Source organism: Hippoglossus stenolepis, chromosome 14 (assembly GCF_022539355.2).
Source record: "Hippoglossus stenolepis isolate QCI-W04-F060 chromosome 14, HSTE1.2, whole genome shotgun sequence".
In the NCBI taxonomy this organism is placed as follows: domain Eukaryota; kingdom Metazoa; phylum Chordata; class Actinopteri; order Pleuronectiformes; family Pleuronectidae; genus Hippoglossus; species Hippoglossus stenolepis.
Window position 1 is genome coordinate 24,787,529 of NC_061496.1, and position 22,535 is coordinate 24,810,063.

General features: G+C 40.3%; 2 protein-coding genes across 8 annotated transcripts in view; both read left to right on the plus strand.

Moving 5' to 3' along the window:
- The first annotated feature begins 17 nt into the window (after window positions 1–17).
- LOC118121002 (protein wntless homolog) lies at window positions 18–6,010 on the plus strand. Its single transcript, XM_035176585.2, has 12 exons — window positions 18–309; window positions 513–776; window positions 871–995; window positions 1,074–1,229; window positions 1,324–1,460; window positions 1,937–2,105; window positions 3,436–3,533; window positions 3,625–3,688; window positions 3,858–4,001; window positions 4,122–4,205; window positions 4,303–4,468; window positions 4,597–6,010. The coding sequence occupies exons 1-12, from the start codon at window positions 204–206 to the stop codon at window positions 4,695–4,697; spliced, it is 1,614 nt and encodes a 537-aa protein (XP_035032476.1). The 5' UTR covers window positions 18–203; the 3' UTR covers window positions 4,698–6,010.
- A 1,051-nt stretch (window positions 6,011–7,061) lies between these two features.
- gng12b (guanine nucleotide binding protein (G protein), gamma 12b) overlaps window positions 7,062–22,535 on the plus strand; it is a 33,929-nt gene continuing 18,455 nt past the window's right edge. The window contains exons 1-3 of one of the 7 annotated variants that reach the window (XM_035176591.2): window positions 7,589–7,792; window positions 7,914–8,022; window positions 18,272–18,336. Coding sequence is in view for 1 of the 7 variants with exons in the window: in XM_035176588.2 (XP_035032479.1) it covers window positions 7,132–7,169 (38 nt within the window). In the remaining 6 variants the exon portion in view is untranslated. Of the gene's footprint in view, window positions 7,170–7,587; window positions 7,793–7,913; window positions 8,023–18,271; window positions 18,337–18,389; window positions 18,544–22,535 lie in introns of those variants that run through there. The other 6 variants (XM_035176592.2, XM_035176593.2, XM_035176590.2 and 3 more) reach the window with 6 other exon arrangements.

Here is a 22,535-nt window from a genome sequence, read left to right on the forward strand (position 1 = left end):
TTCTTTTTTTTCCCTGAATCAAAACACGTCATGGCTACGCCCACACGCCTACTGCACATGCTCTGTCTGATGACGATTTCTGACATTTTGCCCGGCAGAGTCTGATGTGTGTGTGAGCACATAGACGAGCTGCAGTGATGCACTTCGTCTGTGGGGAGCAAGGGTAGTTTCGAGCATCATTTTTCATTTTGACCTTTTTAAAAATGGCAGGGGCAATCATAGAGAACATGAGCACTAAGAAATTGGTTTTCTTGGGGTTTTTTATTCTTGTTTTCCAAATTCTTTCCATCATGATTGGAGCTTTGATTGGTAAGTACTTGTCAAATTTTACAACTTTATAATTGTTGAAATTAAGAAATTTTGTGGGTTTTTTTAAAAATTATATTTCACCAACAATCATTTTAAACCAGGTTTTCTTATGGCTCAATGAAAACTATAAAGATTTATTCTGGCTGTATAGACCACAACTCAAAACAACGAGACCATGACAGATCATTTACCTTTTTCTGTAGCTCCCAGTCCCACCAGTGCCATCCACTACTCGGCCACCAAATGTATAAATCGCCACAGGGCACGTGGCTGGCTCATGCCGTGGGGGTCCAATCGGTGCCACCAGGTTAAGAGTTTTGACGAACCTTTGGCAAAAACTCTGGATGCCAATGACATTGTTTTTGCCGTTCATGTGCCTCTTCCCAACATGGAGATGAGCCCTTGGTTCCAGTACGTGCTGGCTGTTCTTCAGTTTGACATTGAATTCAAAATGATCAATCAGATTGGTAAGATGCGTATTTTACTGTCAGGACTGAAAATAACGTAGCAGTTCATGTGGCAGATGTGTTAGAAAACTGGATTATTTCTCTGTTTGTGTAGAAGATGATGTTATCATCACTATTGACGCTGGCATCGCATACAGAGATAATGGGATGTCTGAGTGGACCACACAGTTTCACTCGGTGGAGCAAAGGCCTCTCAGGTGCATGTTAGGAGTCCCTAAGGTAAATCTGCACGGCTACGGTAAATAATATTCAAATGTGTCTCTGCTTAGTGACCTTTAACAGTCTGTGCTTCTGCAGACGTATGAAAACGAAGGCAGCTTTTATCAGTGTGACCCCATACCCTTCATGGAACTGGGTACTGTTGCCCACAAGTACTTTTTAATTAACCTGCGCTTGCCAGTGAATGACACAATGAATGTTGGAATTGGAGAAATAAAGGACATCCATATGGTGGTGAGTTTAACTTTGCTTTATATTTTTGATTGAAGTGAATTCCAAAGCCTGCAGCCATCACAATCATACATTTAATGTCCCCCCTTTTCTTAAGGGCATCCACCAGAACGGAGGCTTTACTAAAGTGTGGATCAGCATCAAGACTGTGTTCAGTCCCTGGATACTCGTGGCAACAGCCTGGTACTGGTACAGAATCAGCCTGATGGCGAGACCTCCAGTCCTTCTGGAAAAGTATGATTACAAAGAATGTTTTCACATAGCCGAATGCTTTGCCTTTGTAGTTATGTGTTTCCACATCAAAAATATCGCATCTTTCATATTGAAATTTTGTTTTTCATATCACATGTTACTTCATAATGTCACTGATATTTTCCAGGCTGTAGAATTATTTTATTGCAGACTGAATGAACACATCTTTTTTTTTTTTTGAAGGGCAAAGTGAAGTTATACAACACAGCCCCATTACTCCGAAATTGAAGCTCCCTCCTAGTCTCCCGTTGAGAGCTTAGAGCCACTGAAAAATCCTGTGTCATAACTTTAAGAGGCATGAAGAGCTTCAGGGCACCGTGTGGAGAGAGGGACACATGAAGCATTTTTGATATTAAGTGCATGATCAGCCTGGAAGAACCAGGTCAATACGATGCTTGCAGCATCAAGTTACTGTTTTTGTGTTTTAAGTCACTGCAGTGTGTCTTTGCCTCGTTTAGGGTGATTTTTGCTCTGGGTGTCTCCATGACCTTCCTGAATGTTCCGGTGGAGTGGCTCTCCCTCGGCTTTGAGTGGACGTGGATGCTGCTGTTTGAGGATGTACAGCAGGGCGTCTTCTACGCCACACTATTCTGTTTCTGGGTCATCTTCTGTGGTGAACACCTCATGGTCAGAATTTAGTTCTTTTGTTCACAACCAGGAGAGTTTTCAATTGACTGTGGCGACCTCACCTCCCAAGAAACACAGAGTACCAAACCACATACTTCTAATCTTCAAACGTTTCTCTTATCAAATTTATAAACTAAATGCAAACTGTGCACATAATGATGGAGGGCCCTATGAACAAAAGAATAATGTAATATTGCAAGAATAAAGTCGGAATTTAATGAGAAAATAATAATACACTGCTCAAAAAATGAAGGGATCACTTTATCATCATAGTATAACACCAAGTCAATTAAACTGGGATGGCAAACTGTCCATTTAGGAAGCGTAAGTGCAGCCCACAGGTTGCACAGGTAGTCCAGCTCCTCCTGGAAGGCACATCTAGGCGTGCGGTCGTAACGATGTTTGCCGTGTCTCCCAGCACAGTCTCAAGAGCACGGAGGAGATACCAGGAGACCGGCCCTAAGTGTTCCCTTAATTGTTTTGAGCAGTGTATTAGGATAATAACGTCCTAATATTAAGAAAATGAAGTCATACTTTAATAAAGTCCTAATATGAGGAAGATAAAGTTGTCATTTAATGAGAAAAAACCCATAATATGATAATTATTTTATATTATTAGCAAAATAAAGTCATACTTCAATGAGAATAATGTCAATATCAGGAGAATAAAGTCAAATCATTAAGTTAATAATGCTACTTAAGGAGAAAAAAACAAACAGTAGACCACTAGCAAACATTTTCTCCTTCACTAAAGAGGCAATTTCCCTCTAGTCTGTGAGGTTCCTTCTTCAGAATAGACTCTTTTCAAAGTAATAATGTGGCGTTGATGTGACAAAACATGAAGTATTAGGTTGCTTGTGAAACCTTTTACAAAGTATAGCAAAACAAATTGCTCAGAATTTCTCATTTAACACAGGCGAAAGACTTCTGATTACAACTTTATTCTCGAAATTGTATTGACCACAGATTTTAAAGTGATTCTTATACTATAGCATACGCACATAATAATTAGGTTTAATGCAGAAACTCACCAGCAACATTGTACACACAGTATTCAGAGGTTCTTGTCTTTAACCAAACCTCTAAAGTGACAAAGCATTTAGCAGAAAGTTATTTACACCTCATTCAGTACATAACCAATCATAGAATTTAAGGGGGTTCTCACAAAATTGTGGTTGCTGTGGACTAACGTAATCAGCCATTCTCTGGTACAACCTCTCGGCTTGGGCCTGCTTTGTCTACTCTGTTGTACAGTGCATGTCTTAAACTGTACCTCCCCTCCGTACTTTCATGCCAGTCATGACCTGTGTGTCAACAACAAATCCTTTAGGACCAAAGTCAGAGGAATCGTCTCTCAGCGTACTGGTGGCAGGTCGGGATAGTTGTGTTCGGATCATCCGTCCTCCTCCTATTTGACCTTAGTGAAAGGTAACAACAGCACTGCTTTGGGTGAGGTCTTGTGTTTTTCAATTGTATTTTTCTTTTAAATGTTGTTAAATGTTTTTGTTTTCTCATGAAGGGGCGTTCATTTGATCAACCCTTTCTACAGTGTGTGGGCATCAGACATCGGTACAAAGGTTTCAGTATCCTTTGTTCTAAATAGTAATGTAAATTATATCTAGACCTCCTATATGGAAACTACCTTAAGATAAGTTCAGTTATGATTCAGTGCTGTATATATAAACGGTTTTGCTCTATATGATCAACCATTCTCTGTGTCACTGAGGCCTTTTCTTTGACCCTCCCTCACAGTTTACCTTCATCGTTGTGGCAGGGCTTTCAGTCTGTCTGTATTTCCTTTCCCTCTGTCACATGGTGCGTTGTGTGTTCAGGAACATTGGTGGGAAAGTGCAGCAACTTCCTGCAATGCCAGAGGCCAGGAGGCTGTGCTATAAGGTTTATTTTGTTTCATTTGTTAAATTTATTATATGAAACACAGATAAAATAAAAATGGCGTGTTATACAACTGATGATTCCATATTCTGGCTTTTTTTCCACTCTCGCTTGTATTGGCAGGGTATCATCTTCAGGTTCAAGTTTTTGATGCTGGTAACTCTAGCATGTGCAGCCATGACTATCATCTTCTTCATCTTGAATCAAGTAAGTGTTATCAGCATAGAAGTCTTTTCTGATAATAACATGTTCTTATTTACTGTTTTTGAGCTCCTTGCATTTAAATGTTCTTACTCTGATCCAGGTCAGTGAAGGCCACTGGCACTGGGGAGACTACACTCTCCAGGTCAACAGTGCTTTTCTCACAGGAATCTATGGCATGTGGAATCTGTACGTTTTCACCATCATCTTCCTCTACGCACCCTCCCACAAGCACAACAGACACAGGTCGGGAGACTGTCAACCAACAGGTCTGTAATATATTCCACATACAGTATATATTCTATATACAGATAAAAAGTTATATTTGCTTGGTAAACCCTTTGAGCTTCTGCCATGGCAACAGCTATTTTTCAAAGATCATGTTCACTCTTGGCAGGTGTGATAGAGGAGCCAGAGAGTCAAGAGATGCAGCTGACATGTGGAGAGCAGGGGCCAACAGAGACATACAGGATGACTGGGAAGGTGGCTGAGGATTAACTACAAGCCTTTGTTCACGTTCAAGTTTAAGTCTATATGATGTCTATATTCCTATTCATTTGAATGACCAACAACAAATAGCAGTTTTAGAAAAAGCAAACCATCAGCAAACGTATCCCACTATTACTGAGAAAAACCCACAATCCTTTCCGTTCATGTCGAACAGCATCTACAACGCATGCAGTATGTGCATCAAATAAGCTATAGAGAAAATACACTGAATGTTTTAAAATGGACAAAAATATTATAAAAGTAAAAACAAGTTGATGTAAATCCCATTATTCTGCTACTCTCAAAAGGTAACTGCAGACAGAACAGGATTAAACTAATAACGATAATTAAAATGATAATAAATATCCACAAAGAATGATCTGCACCTACAAAACTCCTTCCTGGTGCTCTTTACCTCCTCATATTATCCAGATTATTAACTCTGTATACTATCTATCCCCAACTCAGTTGACACCTTGTCCTGTGATGTAGCGCCTCTCAAAGGCTGACAATTGCATTTATCCAATACAATTGAAGTAAACGGTGACTGATTCTTAAACGTGATGATATCCTCCACTGGAGCAGCATAGTGGTGAGAAGATAATGAGTGTATTTTCATTTTTTGATGAGCTATCCCTTTAAGCTTAAAACATAATGAGGGGATTGCTGTGGATTTATTTAAGCAGCTGAGGATGAGCAGATATACAGTATGTTATCACTTTGTTAACTTGCATAACTGCCCTGCAAATAATTCATCACTCATCACAAAGAGTAAATAAATCCTTTTGAGTTCAGTTACAACCTGTGGCCTTTTCTCTGACACCTCACTCATAATAATAATAATCACAATAATAATCATAATAAAGCAAACTGATCTAGTCTTGATGATCTCTCAAAAAATATGATACAGTGCATCTATGTGCAGCACTTTCTTTATTAAACCAAGCCACAGCTCTCAAGAATAAGAATAAGAATACATTTTATTGCTTTCCAAAAAGGAGAGTAAAATTTAAAACAGAAAACACATGATACCCCCATAGGACATACACATTCTGGAACAGGACAGCACTATACAGCACCCATACATAGAAAAAGGTAAAGTATAATATTGATATAAATAAGATGAGATAAAACAAAATGCGTTTAAATTTAATATAAAAGATAAGCGTAGTATATCTATATATGTCGTAATAATAGTGAATATGTACTATGGTGTGTTTTGTTCATTCTGTGTTTTTCCCTTATTTATCACACATTTACACACAAATATTACTAATGTACAGTATATGATTTGTCCCACTAAAATATATTTTATAACATTACACGTGTTTTGATTCACTATTCATTATCTATTAATAAACCAGCTTCCATTTAGTGGATCCCACAGATAAGATCTTTTTCTTTTTACAACTTATTATAGTGTGTGATGAACCATTTAGTACTTATTTCTTGGAAACCATATTAAGTGTGTTAATTAAGTAAATGTGGGATGTTTGTCTTCTCTCTGCGGGAACTTTTCACTCTACACAGCAACACAACCTTTCTTTCTATTCAAATGATTGTAAGGGGCCATTATTTGAGATGCATTTCTTATATAAAAGTTGCTCTACAAATAAAGTAAATTATTATTATAATATATGTGTGTGTAGGCAATCCTAAATAGATTCGAAAAAAGACCCTGGAGCTCCTCCGCTGCCTGAGGAGGTGATAGATGAGGTCAGTGTTGCGCCAGTATACACTCAGAAAGAACTAGTCCAAAGTTCAGTTCATGCAGATGAAAATGAACTAGTTCACAGTCCTTTGTTCTTGTTTTATTGGGATGGTTATGGTTTAGATCAGGGGTCTTCAACGTTTTTCAGGCCAAGGACCCCCAAACTGATGGAGAGATGGAGCAGGGACCCCCTACTATATATATTGTATAAAATTGTGTTTTATATTAAACTGGGCCTAGTGCCATGTATAAACATAGCTACCGTGTTATTGTGCATTAAATACTAAGCTATTCAAATAATAAACAGGTTCATATATTCATGTTTTTATTATTGTGTGTCGCTGAATGTGTGCATTGCTGACTGAAAGATAACATCTTCTGCCTCCAGTTATCCGTTCGCTACAATATGTTGGATTCATGTTAATGTGTATTTAAAGACATTTAAATTTGTGGGAAAAAAATTGGTTGGAAAAAATAATTAAAAATTAAAAAAATATAGAAAAATTGTCTAATCAACCCAAAAACTTGCGACCCCCCTACAGTGCCTCCGCGGACCCCCTGTTGAAGACCTCTGATTTAGATGACAAACTTACAATGAAGTTATTAATCAATGATGTCGGATCATGTATCTGGGTCGCTGCGGTCACTTTAACACCGAGTCCTGACTTTGTGCGTCACGTCTCGTGTTGTATGTGCCCAAAATGTCCAGGACTAATTTTTCGTTATGTTTAAATGCAGCCTCAAACTCTGGAGCAAATCAATAAGAAACAGTAAGTAAACTTCATGTATTGATCAGGGCCCTGTACTATGAAGCTGGATTTGTGTTCATCGGAGTAACTTCAGGTTAAATTCGGGGTTTCCAGTCCTACGAAAAAATCGTTCATTTCTAATTGTGGTAAATCACCATGGTAACTTATGCTGAATGGCTAACCTGGTACGGAGCAGGTTAAATTGGAGATACAAGATCAACCTGTACAAGAGCTCCGCCGACTGACCCATCATTTGAAACGTGACATCAGCGTTCTGAGAGGATCCTCTGGAGCTGGTGTGGATTGGTAGTCTCTGAGGAGGACAAGGGTCTTCAGAGACCCACCAGGGGGCGCTGTTGTGTTGTATTGCACACATGCAGGTCCCAGCCCAGCAGCTTGTGCAGCCGCCTGCAGCAGTCAGATAGATGTGTGTGACCGTGACTGTGCTCCCACACGCACGTGCACACAGACAGACACACACACACACACACACACACACCATCAGGGCTGAATGTCAGTCTTCTCTCTGTTGAAACTTCACACTCGACACAGCTACACGTCTTTTATTTTTCTTCAATTCAAAGGATTGTTTCATGGCTTCACTCTGAGGAAAAACACATTTTGTGTCGGATCCGAGAGGCCAGGTGAGTGTCGACAATAAAGAGATTAGTTCAAGAATAATAATCTGAGGGGATCTGTGACATGACAGGGAGGACTTGTGTGTGCGTGTGTCTGTGTGTGTGTGTGTGTGTGTGTGTGGTTAAGTAACAGCAGCTGGTCAAGTGTGACCCGCAGAGGAGTCACACACAATGTAAACCATCACCTGTGGAAACATGAAGTGAGCAGTCTCAGTGGACAATAACATGAATGTACGGTGAGTTCTTCATGTTGATATGTCAACCTTCATCGGGCACATGGTGGAGAAATATAACAGTGGTTAAATGAACAGGTGTTTAAAAACAGCTTCTCTATAATATGTTTCTGTGAAGCTTTTAGTGCTTATTAAAAGTAAGTATCAGAAAGAGATAAATGATGCCCGGAAATATCCATTCTATATCTCGACTGCTTTATTTGAACTAAGTCAGTCTCAAACCCATGTTATAGTTGTCTGCATGCCGTGCTGGAGAACTACCATGTGAATGAGTGACCTCACCAAGACCTCCCCTCCCTCAGATTATGGGTTTACATTAAATGTAATGGCTGGTGTTGGTGTGTGGAACATGCTCAGAGACATGTAACATGTTTGGTCGGGTTAGTTGACATTTCAGTCTTCACCCTGTCTTTAGTCTGGAGTATTTACATTTTTTGTAAAAGCTCTTGTTTTTCTGTCTGATTCAGAAAATTTATAATGTGACCTCACTGGAATGTATCATTGTCTGAACAACTGAAATAATCTTTTTAAAGATACAAAGCGGTGTGTGGTCACAGTGGGATTTCTCTATTCTACGTCTGCTTTCTAACCTCGACTATGTAGCTTTTATGCCTCAACCTGGGTTTTTGTTTGGTTCAGCTGATTGTTGTGACCATAAGGGGTGGCACATGCAGATTTTATATGTATATTTACACACAGTGATGATCGACACAATTACCTGGTTTTAATGCTGTAGGAGATTGGAGCACAGCTGTCGCCTGTTTGGAGAGCGTTCACTCCGATCCATCAGTTGTGTGACACTTACTGTATGTAGAACTTGTTTTGAAGTTGTCTACAGTTCTTGACAAAGTAGAAAAAACAACTACTGAACGGACTACCAGGGAACTTGGTGATAGGATGCGGTATAGATCTGGAGAGATCCCCTTAAATTAAAATCCAGATCAATCCAGTATATCTTTTTTCACTTTGTTTAACATTGCGAGATTTTTCAACTATTTCGATCATTTCTCAGGGAATAATTCATGGATCTTGATGTAAAAAAAAATCGGTCATGTTTAAGGGACCGATATTTATGTGTGTGTACAATTTGGTGCAGATCCAAACCAGATCTAGTGAATTTAAATGTGGTTTCATTGGTTGATGTATGCTATCTACTGAAGGCCATTCTAGTTTGAAATGAGTCAATACATTAGTGTATAAAAAGCAGTTTGTAATAATTTCAACAAAGGCTTCATTATGTTCCAGTGTGTCCCAGTAAGGCAGGGATGTAGGACTGCAACAAACTATGATCTTCATTTTCAAACATCTGTTGATTTGTTTTAAATGGATCAGTTAGTCTATATCAGGTCAAAGCCCGGGGGCCTCAGGCGTCATTGGCATATGATTAGTTTAGTCTACCTAATAGAGATGAACCGAAAACTCTCTCATATGACAAGGTTCGGGGCGAGCGGCAGACTTGCCGGAAGTTATTGAGGTTCAGTGTCATCGCTCAACGTGGGCTGTCTTTAACCCTGATAGGAACACATGATCTATCACAGGAACACAGATTTTTGCTGCTGCGCAAACTGATGCTACACTGTCGAGTGTGAGCTGTTCTTATGATATGACTGAACTTTTGTAATGTTTTGTTCACCTAAAAATAAATCTACATGATGTTGATATGCAGGCAATCCAAGGGCAGGCCCAGGAGGGAAACTGCTGAAATCTGATTGGCCCTTAAAGTGCCCCTGTCCAGTCAATAGTGTTTTTATTATTATTATTATTATTTATTTATTTTATTATTATTTTCAATGATGTGTGCCTTTGCTCAAAGCTATAGAGCTTCTAGTAAACAAGGGATGACTTAAATGTACACTTTACTGAATCAGGAATTGATTTAGAATTTGAATCGATTGTTTAATGAACGTTGGACATATAATTGACCCTGTTTAAATGATGGCCCTTATATGGCCCCTGATTTAAAAAAATCCTAGATCTGCCACTGTTGTTATACAGAACTCTGTTTTGCACTCACAGTATTATTGATCAGTATTATTTGACAGTGTTAATGTCATGTTCAAATCTTGTTTGATAATAACAGATCTCGGTGTGGGGCTTTTTGGTGCTGACGAGGTTTTGACCATGTTGCCCGGTTACACCAAAGTCACCGGGTGCAGAACGTAGCACGGTTTAATCTCGTGAGAGTGCCACCCACCCCCCCACCCAAACCCAAAACACAAAACGCTCTCCCTCCCCATTCCCCTTCTGTCCCTCGACTCAAATTCCACGCTCAGCCTCCTGGGAGCTCGTCCGTGCGTCACTGCCCTGGTCACAAAGCCCTCCAGAGAATGCTCACAGTCAACAGAGTGGAGCTGCCGCCGTCAGCCACGGGCCCTGTTAGTCCACAGCAATATGTGAAAAATGCTGCTTTGACGCACATCACAGCTCTCCCTGCCTCCTCACCGGAGCACATCACAGCAAGGAGGGCATTACAATTACACACTCACTGAGAATGAGTGGACATGTCACACAGAATGAGGTCTGCACAGCACACAAAGCATCAACTGCTCGTCAGCAAGTGATGACGGCTTAAACCTTGGGCTCTTTTTGTCCATCACAGATACAGATACCACTTTTTCACTTCAAAATATCCTTGCTCACTAACTCAAACTGTGCGTCCCAGGGATGACTCTCACTCTGTCTCTATAAAAGCCACATCTTGTTAATCTTTTGTGGTGTGACCCTAAGCACAGACAGAGTGATCTAAGTTTAAGTCATTTATAAAACAGAATTGCATCAAATTATTTGTCTGCAGCCTCTCAAATTTATACTATATATATATACACAGTTGATCACACAAAATAAAGTAATTTGGCTCTGGGATTGTAGTTTTTGTGACCTTTAACATAATACATAATTTCTCCATTAAACGATTACTTCACATGAATAAAAAAGCAACAAAATAATTGATAATAAAACAAACGATATTTCATCTATAAATTTATAAGCTATAATTATGTCCTGTAATAAGTTCACTGCTATCTAAGTGAGGAGCTGGTCTCAGTACATCTCTTTACAGAAAGTGAGTCAATGCTCATAAATCTGCTTCATTATAAAATAACGGCCTGGTTTCTGCACAAATATCCCAGACTTTATATTTGTTTTAGCAACTGGATACTCAGAAAACCTGATCATAACAAAAATGTCAGTGTGCATGTAGGTGCAGAACTTACCAACAAAAGTTTATCCAAACACTGCATTTTGTGTTTTAGTGTGATGTAGGTTCATTATGTAAACTGGCTTTTTATTAGCACAGTATCTGAAGTGGTTTGAGCTTGTGTGAGAGAACAAATAGTTGAGACTGTTAAAGCTCTGTTTGGTCTGATGGGATACTGTTGTCTACTAGCTGGGTGTTGCTATGACAACCTGGCAGCAGCATGGATGAAGTACAGCCTCCATGTCTGTCCTCATCTACAGTCCATTACAGGGTTAGCAGACTGCCATGCATACATTCACACTCACAGGTTGATGCTTTATACTTACTGTGTGTACATTATGTATTTCTGATTCGTGAGAGGTAACAGGTATACGCCACATACGGTATTTAACAGTACTGCGTATGTTTGTTCCTACATATTTTGTTAGGAATATATTTATTCCTAATAGCGTGGGACAAGACATGCCATTTGATTGAGAATAATTGACCTCAGGAATTACTGCTGTCAGAATTAAAAGAGCGATGTAGGGTGCATTTTGTTTGCTCAATATCTTGTTTTTGTTTTGTGACGTGATAACAATAAATGCTGCCTCACTGTTGCTATGCCCTTTAGTACCTGTGTCATCGTTGTCTGTGAGAGTGACGCGCAGGCCTGAGTGACAGCACACAGGACACTGGTCAGTGTCACCCTGTGTATGATCTCACTGACATTGTGTGACCTGTCATATTGTCGCAGTGGGATATTTATAGACCAGTGCTCTGTGCAGTCCCACAAGATGTGCAGCTCCACTGACACAACAACCCGACCCCTGGTCTCCGTGCTGCATCTGCTCAGCATCAGGGGAAGGAGCCTCCTGATAAAGCCACTGTCATTAAATTTAATTATCTGCTCTTTATGGCCTCCCCATAGTCAGCTGCTTCCTGTGGGTCCAGTTAGCACTGATGTATAATTGGTTGATTTGGTTGGATTATGTATATCTCTCAGTGTATTATAAATACAACTAATATAAAAACACAAAAGTCAATTTCACACATTTAAAATGAGTCTGTGTGTGTACACTTGTTTTTGTTAACTCTTTGGTTAAACACTGACCTTGTAGCCCTCAAGGGGACCGCAACCCCTTCCTAATCAAATGAAATAAATTTGTTCAGCTCATATTTATAAATCACAGTTTGCCTTAGGTTATGTTTGGGTTAATGTTTTGGTTAGGCGGTGTGTGTGTGTGTGTGTGTGTGTGTGTGTGTGTGTGTGTGTGTGTGTGTGTGTGTGTGTGTGTGTGTGTGTGTGTGTGTGTGTGTGTGTGTGTGTGTGTTTGTACAGCTGTCTTTGTGAGGACCAGTTTGAGCATATAACCAACGGAGTGAGGACATTTTGGGAAAGTGAGGACATTTTTGCCGGTCCTCACTTTGTGACCCCCCTTTAATGGACTGTTTGGGGGTTAAGACTTGGTTTTAGGGTTAGGGTTATAATTGGGTTTAGGTTAGGTTAAGGGTTAGGGTTAGAGTGAGGCATACTCCGCTCCTCCGCTCCCTTCACTGGTTATCAGTGGCTGCCCGTATCTGTTTCGGGTCGGGTCCAGTCTACATCCAGGACATGGTCAAACCTTACACCCCAGCCCGTTCACTCCGCTCTGCATCTGCCAATCGGCTAGCTGCTCCGTCACTGTGAGCTAACCCCTCAACAAAGTCACGACTGATTGCTGTCCTGACTCCTAAATGGTGGAATGAGCTCCCCAATGTCATCCGGACAGCAGAAGGTCTATACATCTTCAGCCGCAAACTAAAAACACATCTCTTCCGACTATACCTTGATTAAAAAACAAAAACAAAAACAAAACAAAAAAAAACAACTTTAGTTTAAACTAAGAATTTAGTAGCACTTACATGGCACTTACTGATAGCACTCTGTAACTTGGTTTTCTTAAAGAAAATTGTACTTTCTTGATTCTTGTTGTTCTGGGTTTATACCCTCATGGTTGAATGCACTTATTGTAAATCGCTTGGGATAAAAGCGTCAGCTAAATGAAATGTCATTTAGTTTGGATGGTTAGGTTTAGGGTAAGGGGCTAGGGAATGCATTATGTCAATCAATGTCCTCACTAAGATAGCTGTACAAATGTGTGTGTGTGTGCGTGTGTGTGTGTGTGTGTGTGTGCGTGTGTGTGTGTGCAAAACATTAGTGTACTTTTTGAAAATGTCAATATGATGTAGCTGGGTTTCAGTACACAAGACAAATCGGATTGAAATAATTTGATGCACTGAATGACTAAATGAATGAGAACTCAAGGACGGTTGGTAACCTAGTGAGCAAGCAGGACAGAAACCGCTGATGACGCCTGTGTCAGTGTTATTACCTTGATGACATCCCCAGCCAGTGAGTGTTCAGATGTTGTATGTGCAGAACAACACATGTAAACAGTCATTGATGTCATATTCCCTGTTAAGTGCTCGACCTAATTAGCTCCCATAAGACTACATTATTGTCTAAACTGAGTTAACTGTGACTCTCCACCGCTCTGCACTGGACAGAACGGTAAATTATGAACTACACAAGGCAGAAAGAGGTTGCTTAGCAACTGGAATGCAGCAGATAAAACATCTTTGGTTTCATCTCCATACAATGACAGACCCCTTAGTGTTGGTCTAACAGACGAACAGTTATTCTGCGATGGTGTGATGTATTTCTGTGTCATATAACCAACACAGCTTTGATTTTAGATTGAAATAAATCAGACATGGTAGTTTCTCTCAACACATCAACACAAGCAAATCCAATCTGTTGTTTACCCTGAACATATGACTAACTATTCTCACTCCCTGTCCTGCAAACTGGCTTTTCTTGAATGCACTGAACTTTATTAATTCAGCTATAGGGTCGCTGAGCAGTAAGTAACTTTTGGTTTTAAATACCCAATCAATTATTTTCTGAAAATGTGGAATTTTTTGTATTTTATCTCAAACAAATGAAGAAGAGCTGTTGTTGTCCTCTGTTCACAGACATGGCCTATGCAAGCAAACCATTTGCAGTATCATAAAACATGAACAAGGCGATAACTTTATGTAATTGATTACTTTTCAGTTGAATGGAAGCAGCAACACCAGTTGTGTATAGCCTTTTGGGGCGAAAAAAAGACAAATGTTACTTAAATGCACTAAACTACATCTTTCATTATTGTTCTGATGCATTGTCGCCAGTTCTCATCGACCTCCTTCCAGCCTCATGCAGTTTTTGTATTGAGTGAAAAAGCTCTTATAAACTCTCTGTGCATTTCCAAAAGACAGACAGACGCTGTTGACAACTAGCTGGAGAACATATTGAGCTTTTAGCATCTTAGCAGTTGTTGGATACTTAAACATTGCAAACAGGAAAGTGAATACTGGACTTTTATTTGCCATGTGGCTGCTATAGACTCTATATGAAGATGGACAACATGACAGGTCCCCAATAGTGAGAGTATAGCATATACAACAGCCACTTGGCTGCAGTATAGGTCATAACTCCTGCCTCATCCATGTTAGTAGATAGGACAATGACCAAAATAAAAACCCGGAATCTGTGAGCCTTGGATGACTAGATTTGGTCAGTGTACCTTTCTGTCACTAACCAACCTGTTTGCCTGCGTGTCCCCTGCCGGTTCTCTCACTCTGCATGACTATAGTCTTCAGCCGGAGAGACGTAAATCGCTGAAGCAGAGATGATAGCACGATAGCGAGTCATGCAAAAGTCTGCTTCTAGCAGTTGTCAGTGCTTGTTCATGTGGGATTAGCTTTGACGGCAGGGCCAATGGTAGGGGTGGGATGTATTTATGGCATTTTTTCAAGTGTAGCCTGCTCTTTTCCTTGATTACCAATACTAACTTTGATTAGTTAGTTGATGCGATAAAAACAGGGTGAAATATCATGATTGCAATTGGTGGAGCGTGTGCATCAGTGGGACCTTACTATCGAGGTTCAATTCCCCGATCACTACTGTACAGACTGGTTCCAAATAAGCAAGATGGCAACATTCAAATCCTGGAAGTCTCAACTACCTTTCTGGATTGATATTTTTTTCCATGTTTATTTACAGTCTATGGAATATGTTCATCGCAACAACTTAATAACTTGATATGTTAATTAGGGCCCGAGCACCTCCGGTGGGAGGCCCTATTGTATTTCGAAGGATTTGTATTTCCCTTTTGGGGCTTTTTCAGGGCCTAGACGCTCAAATTGTTACCAAAGTTTGCAGGGAATTCAAAACCCCAAAAAGTAATTGTATTCTGGAGTAATTTGAAATGGCCGTGGAAAAATGGCTCAACAGCGCCATCTAAGGAAAAGCCCCTCAGTCAGCTTTCGCCGATCTTCACAAAAATCGTAGCCCAGGTGTATCATGACCAGACAAACACAAAAGGTCAGAGGTGCAATTGGAAAAAAGCAACAGGAAGCCCGCCATTTTGACTTTAGTGGCCATATTGGCCATTTTCCACATTTTTACTTTGATGTACTTGTCCCAGGGCTTTCATCTGATCAACTTCATATGGGGATGCGTGTCATCACAACAAGATGGAGATGAAAAATAACTCAAAGATCGATTTTTCATCACACGGTGTGACCGTGGCGTGGCCTCAAAGTTTGATTACATGCCATCAAAACACGAAGTTCTGTATCTCGGACATACAAGGTCCAATCGAGTCCAAACTAGACATGTAAAACAAGAGTCCCGGCCTGATGACATCTACACAGAAATTATGACTTCAAATCACAGCGCCCCCTGGTGGAAACAGGAAATGTCTTGTTTTTTGCATGTCTTACACTTGGATGTATTCCTCCTCACCCACTGCCCGCAGCCACGTCAAACTGTATCAAATGGGTCTCAAGACATTGATAATGTAGGCATAAGATTACTGGGACTTTTCGTCAAACGCCATAATAGTGGCGTGGCGTCAAAGTTCATCGACTCGCTGTGACACACGAAATTGCTGTAACTTCCGTGTTCATGGGTCTATCTCCTTCAAACTACATTTGTGTAGACATTCAGATGGTTTTAAGGAATGGGCGTGGCAAAATAACTGACTAGCGCCCCCTAAAGGGCAGCCCCGGCACCACGATTGGCCGACATGTACAAAAATCTATAGGGACATGTGTCTTTTCATAACAAACAAATAAGTCTCTTTGATAGATATGCTAGACCAAACAGGAAGCCCGCCATTTTGACTTTAGTGGCCATTTTCCACATTTTCCAGATTTGATTTCGTCACACGGTGTGACCGTGGCGTGGCATCAAAGTTTGATTACACGCCATCAAAACATGAGGTTCTGTATCTCGGACATATTTGGTCCAATCGAGTCCAAACTAGTCATGTAAGACAAGAGTCCCGGCCTGATGAGATCTACACAGAAATCATGACTTAAAATCACAGTGCCACCTGCTGGCTACAGGAAGTGACTTGTTTTATACTTTGATGCACTGCTCCTGGCTGCTTTACAATATACAGCTCAAAAGAGCTCAGTCAAGTCATTGGACCATGGTCAGAATTGTGACATTTCCTCAAACCGTGTAAACATTGAGGTGCGGCGAAGGATCATCCTTCGCCAAAGGACACGATGTTGTCATAACTCCAGTGTGCATTGTCCTATCACCGCCAAACTGCTGTCTCATGATCAGAGACCAAGCCTGAACAGCTCTATGTGTCAATATTTCCTCAGTGTCATAGCGCCACCTACTGATTCGCCATGAAACAGGAAGTACTTTGTAAATCTACTCTGCATTATCCAACCGGCTCCGAACTACTGACCTATGATCACAATCCTGACCTGAACAGCTCCATATATTAATATTAGTTCAGGGTCATAGCGCCACCTACTGATCAGTGTGATAATTAAGTTGTTGTAACATTGTCCAATTGACACAAAATTGCTCACGCTACATCAGAGCCCCTACTTGAACAGATATATTAGTCTGTAGGTAATAATAGTGATGGCGCCACCTACTGGCAACAGGAAGTAAGCTTTGTTTTACAACTATCATTCGATTTACATAAAATGTTCACAGTGTGATGTGCAATTGATAGCGTGGACCGTAATGAGCAATTAGCAGGCAAGGATCGACATCGCGTGACGGACGCAGGAAGTGAAGCGTTTATCCTTGCCGCAGTGCGCAAAACGCATGCAACGCGGAGACGTGCGCTTGGTCATTGATCGCTCTCTCCACCGACCGCAACAGGCTTCGAAATGCGTGTGCTCGGGCCCGTCAGTGCTACAACGTAGCCCTAGTGTTGTGTTTATAGCTTCTTTCACTGCTTCATGTGTCTTCAAAATTATTATTGTTTATTTAATAAATGATAATATACAAAATGAAGTTGGAATTTCAAACATCCTCATTCATAGTTATCTTATCTTGAAATCAAGGAAGTTTGCTATATAAAATCTATTGATAACTCGTATCTGCAGCTAAATGCTCTTATGCAAATTCTCCTTCATGTATATATGAGTGTGTGATAGATTGGGCCTTAGGAAGAGGGAGAAATGTGAGTGCTGCGGGCGAATAAACAGTTAATGTTTACACAGTATTTTTGGACCTTTACTTTCTAGTTCTCACCATGAGGCCCCACCCCTGCTTGTTGTGACAGAGAGTGTGAAGACAAACAGAAAGATCTCAGACCAAGGCACTTGCCATCTAACTGGTTTCACTGGAATGTGGTAATGAATGCAAATAGAGTGGAGGCCAGAGAATCTCCGCCCACAGCTGATTAGGTCTGACAGTGCTCTTCTCATTTTCTCTAAATGACGAGGAAAACTGGTTTCAGTGGAGCGATCTTCAATAAGCTCTCACAGTCGCCTGAGAGGACCAATGAGAAATCTAAAAGTTTCTATATCCAGATTATCCACACTAATTTGTCAGTGTTTCTGATGAGTCTAAATAAGATGATTGTGTGGGAACAGTTTTTCCCACACTCCTGACTCCTTCTCTACAATGAAAAACCAGACTCTCTGGCGTGGAAAACCCATTTCAACATTTTAACTGTTTGGCTTGCTGTTGCAGTAATTTCATCCCATTTCCTTTGCTTTTCTTTCCAGATTTATGCTGCTCACAGAGACTGTGGTGCCCCAGTCCCTGCTCCTTGAGATCTTTTCCCACACAGGTCAGTGTCCATGTTGAAGAAGTGTTCTCCCATTCAACGCTGCTGTCGCTACCAGTGTCCCCAGCCTCTACTGTAATTGAGAGAAGGCTTAGGTTACAAACATTGCTTCACCAGTCGATACATTATTAATCAGAGCTGGTCCCCAGTAAGTCCTTCATATCTCCAGTCACACTTTATGAGCTGCCTTTGAGGTGCTGCCCTCTGCTGGTAAGTGTACAGTGCTGTGTTACTAGGCTGTTATACTTTGCATTTGCTGGTAAATGTGGAAATTGAAGTCACACTGGAAGGTTATTAACCCTCCAACAACGTACCTACTTTCTTATTCTATCGTACTGTTCGAAGATGACTGTTTTCACGTGTACTGTGGTATCTTTTGGTTTTACACATGACTTCCTGTTTGTCTTGTCGAGGACTCTTCAGGTGCAGTTTGAATGAAAATTGTGTGTTTGTGAGGCTGCAAGGTTTTTGGAAAATAAATAGCTTTCTCCATTATGAAAAATGTGCTGCTGAATTGTTGAGCTTGAGTTTTCCATTCTTTAAGGAGAATATTGAATTGCTGGAGGGTAACTTCAATGTGAGGTCATGATACTAGATTCTATTGTTAAAGATACTATAACATGCAGTTAGTGATTTGACTTAGATTCAGTCCCTGATGTATTTCTTTGTTACCCACACCAAGGAGGCAACTAAGCATTTGTTTCTTAGATAGCAGGATATGCCAAAGATACAGATTACCACAATAAGATGCTGTAAAGAGCCCATCAGGGCTGGATTCAGGAATTTTCACTTTCTTCAACATTGTGAGATAGGGCACTTTTCAACATTTTCATTGATTTCTTAGACAATAATTCATGGATCTCAATCAAGTAAAATCTGGTTTATTATGGGTTTGATATTTCTGATCGAGTTAAATTTCATGCAGATCAAAACAAAATCCGGATCTAGTGAATTTAAATATGGTTTCATTAGGGGACGGATGGGCCTTGCCAAAGGTATGACTGGGCACTGGGTACCATTCTAGAATTCTGGTTAGTCCCCCATTGTTAATTGCAGGAGGACCACTTTAATCTCTATCCACAATATTAAATTCTATTGGTTTGGATATTTTGACATACAGTTTGACTAAGATTGAGCCCCGGATGCACTTCTTGGTTCAAGTGTGAGTTGTGAGGTGGAAGATGCTTCACTGAGCCTCAGACTTGGGATTCCTTAAATGAAATATGAAATATCATTAATTGATTTGTTATTTACTTTTTAAGTTATTTTATGCCTTCATTTATGTGTTTGCACTGAAATCTAATCATAGCAGAAGGGTTAGTCTCAATGTTTCATGTCTGTTGTTTTCAACAGTTAAAACCGTTCAACAGTTTGTCCTCAGATGAACTTCAGACCTGCAGCACTGCAGTTTTCAGAAATGAATCTCTCTTAGACTTCATGTAGCTGCTAAACAAATATTTGCCCTGGTAGCTGCTATAGAGAGGTCTGTTAACCACACATACGAACCTGTAATGTTTTCACTCAAATTATTCTTTGTACATGATGTGAAAAACCTCTCCCTTTATGTTCAGGAGCAACAATGACAATTTTTAACTCAATTCACTTCATGCTCTAACCCCTTTTTACACATGTTCATTACAACAGGATGTTGCTGATACTAAGAGGATACAGTTTGAGGACTAATTACCTTTTTTTCCCCAAAAATTGTCTTAAACTAATATCCATATATTCACAGAGAGTTGTTGGTCACTGTATTTGTTCCATTCCTAATTTAGTTCTAATGCTCTTGTAAGTATTACTGGACAGAATCCATCTTTCACTGGTACTCAAAGCAGCTCTAACTATGATATGTAGTTTAATTCATATTTTGTTTCTAGTTCACTCAATAATATAGTGTTTTGTAAGATCCTCCACTTATAGTGGAATTTAGAGAAAATGGGGATGACGAGGGTGAAGTTTTGAAGCTGCAGGTTTCTATTATTTTACTGAAGCTTTTCCTATTGTCTCTTATCATTGAATTGCAAAATGTTATGAATTTACTAAGAGAAAGGGGGGAAAGAAATGCTTATTATCATTCAGTTTTATTTATATAACTTACCTGCCTGTCAATTCCCTGATGTACTTAAATCTTTTGCTATTGACAAAGGTGATATTTTGTAATGTACAACTGCAAGAAAATAAAATAATAATCTGAAAGTAGCAAAAAAAGAAATAGCGATGATCTCACTTTGACTTTGGAGGATGCCCACTTGACGTGCTGACACCTCACATAAACTCACCTCTTATGTTGGGATCGTATTAGAAAGAGATGTCCCTTCACGGCCAGCATGAGCGGGAGCGTTTACACTTCTTAGGTCTGTAGTAATAAATTTACTCCACACGATGGCAGCGTCGGGCAGTCTATTACCTCCGTAACTCAGCTATAAGATCACCCTTTGTCATTTTAGTGCTCTGTCTGCTTTATTGTTCTATACTCTGGTTAATCAAATCAGTAGCTTAAATAGATTACCCTGCACTCTCCTTGCTTGTCCTTATTTGGTTTGGCTGACGAAACTCAAATCAGGAAGCTGCCTATATTTTGAGCAAAAAATACACAACATATCCTACACCTGCTGCTTTTTACATTTTATTGGGATTATAATGTGTGACAGAGATGTGTGGTGGCACATGTTGCATAAAGCAGAGTTCTGCACGGTGAGATATTCAGCACATACTTGAGTGTAACACAATTTAACTCGAGGTGGTATGAGGTGACATCGGGTGGGATAATGACACCCACATTTATATAAAGGTAGGTTGTTTGAATAAAGCTAAATAATGCCGATAACAGGAAGTAAAACTTTTATTGAATCAGCATTAGGTCCGAAAAAAAGCTTCACAAAAACAGTTTGACTGCATCAACATTACATTAGCTCTAATTAAACAATAATCAATTCTAATTGAAAATAATCGGTTCTAATCAAGTATAATCAGTTGCAATTGGCAATAATATGAGAGTATATAATATGTGTTAAACAAAGGCTCTTTCTGCCGCTGTGCAGGTGTGCTGCTCACAAGCTGCAGGGCCTCTATTGTGCTCATGCTGGCAGAAACAAGAGCCGGCTTTCTGCTCAGTGACACCTCTACTGAGAATCTGTATTTGTGGGAAATGATGAATCTTCCCGATCACTGCTTGCATTTTAAAACAACTTGATTGTAATGATCACGTGAGAGGTGTAAGGCTCAGGCTGAGCAGAAAAGTTTGGGCTCGGTGCAACTTGAGCTGTAGAGTGTCCGGGTGTGTGTTTGTGCATGTGTGGGAGGAGGTTTACACATTTACTGCATTATTCTTTGACACCCATGGCAGATCCCAGGCCTCTTCAGGCATGTCCTCCATCCTGTTTCATACAGTAAGTCTGTGCTCATATATGGGCATCTTCCTTCCTTCTGCTTGGTTGCACTACGTCCGCTTCCTGAAGAACCAGCCCCCGCCTTCCAAATCTCCCTCCCACTCCCCCCATCTTTCTCTCGCTCTCTCAATCTCTCTCTCACACACACACACATACATACACACACTCCTACTCATTTTGGTCAGCTATGGGCAGAGGCGGGAGTGGCTCTTCCTCGTGCAGGAAGTAATGTGGTTAATACTCATTTGATCACCAGTTGTGATGGCTTGCATCCACGACCAGCAGGCCAGCACTGGTTGGTTTACTTTTGTGCCTCTTTTGTTTTCTTTGTGGGCGCAGATTCCATCTGTAACCATATGTTGAGACGGATGGAAATAGCTCATATGTCTGCACGTGAAGCTCTTTGTTTCTTTCATGCCACACATGTCACGCTTTGAAAAAATGTTGGGGAGCAGAAGGAAAAGGAAAAGCCTGTTTGATCTGAAAGAGACGGATCTGAATGTATTCTAGACCTTGTCCTCATGCGCAATATCTTTGGAAGTTTTCTCCTCCGCCCAGGATCTACCGGGAAAATAAAATAAATCTTGGACTTGCAGAGACTTATGTTTGTAATGTTATTTATGCACATGGACCTCTAATTCTGGGAGTTCAAACCAGGATCAGTGTTCACTGTGTGGCCTCCGGGTGCCCTGGATGCATGCAGATACCACTTTAGATTAGCCGCCCTATCTGCACTGCTATAATGTAGACACATGCTCGCTTTGAAGTAGGACAAACTGCCTCATCAAGTTTTTGCTACAGGGCACATAAACT

Coding starts and splice junctions, on each gene's coding strand:
- LOC118121002 (XM_035176585.2), top strand. CDS start 204: ATGGCAGGGGCAATCATAGAGAACATGAGCACTAAGAAATTGGTTTTC. Junction 1,461..1,936: donor CCTCCAGTCCTTCTGGAAAA/GTATGATTACAA, acceptor TGCCTCGTTTAG/GGTGATTTTTGCTCTGGGTG. Junction 4,469..4,596: donor GGGAGACTGTCAACCAACAG/GTCTGTAATATA, acceptor CACTCTTGGCAG/GTGTGATAGAGGAGCCAGAG.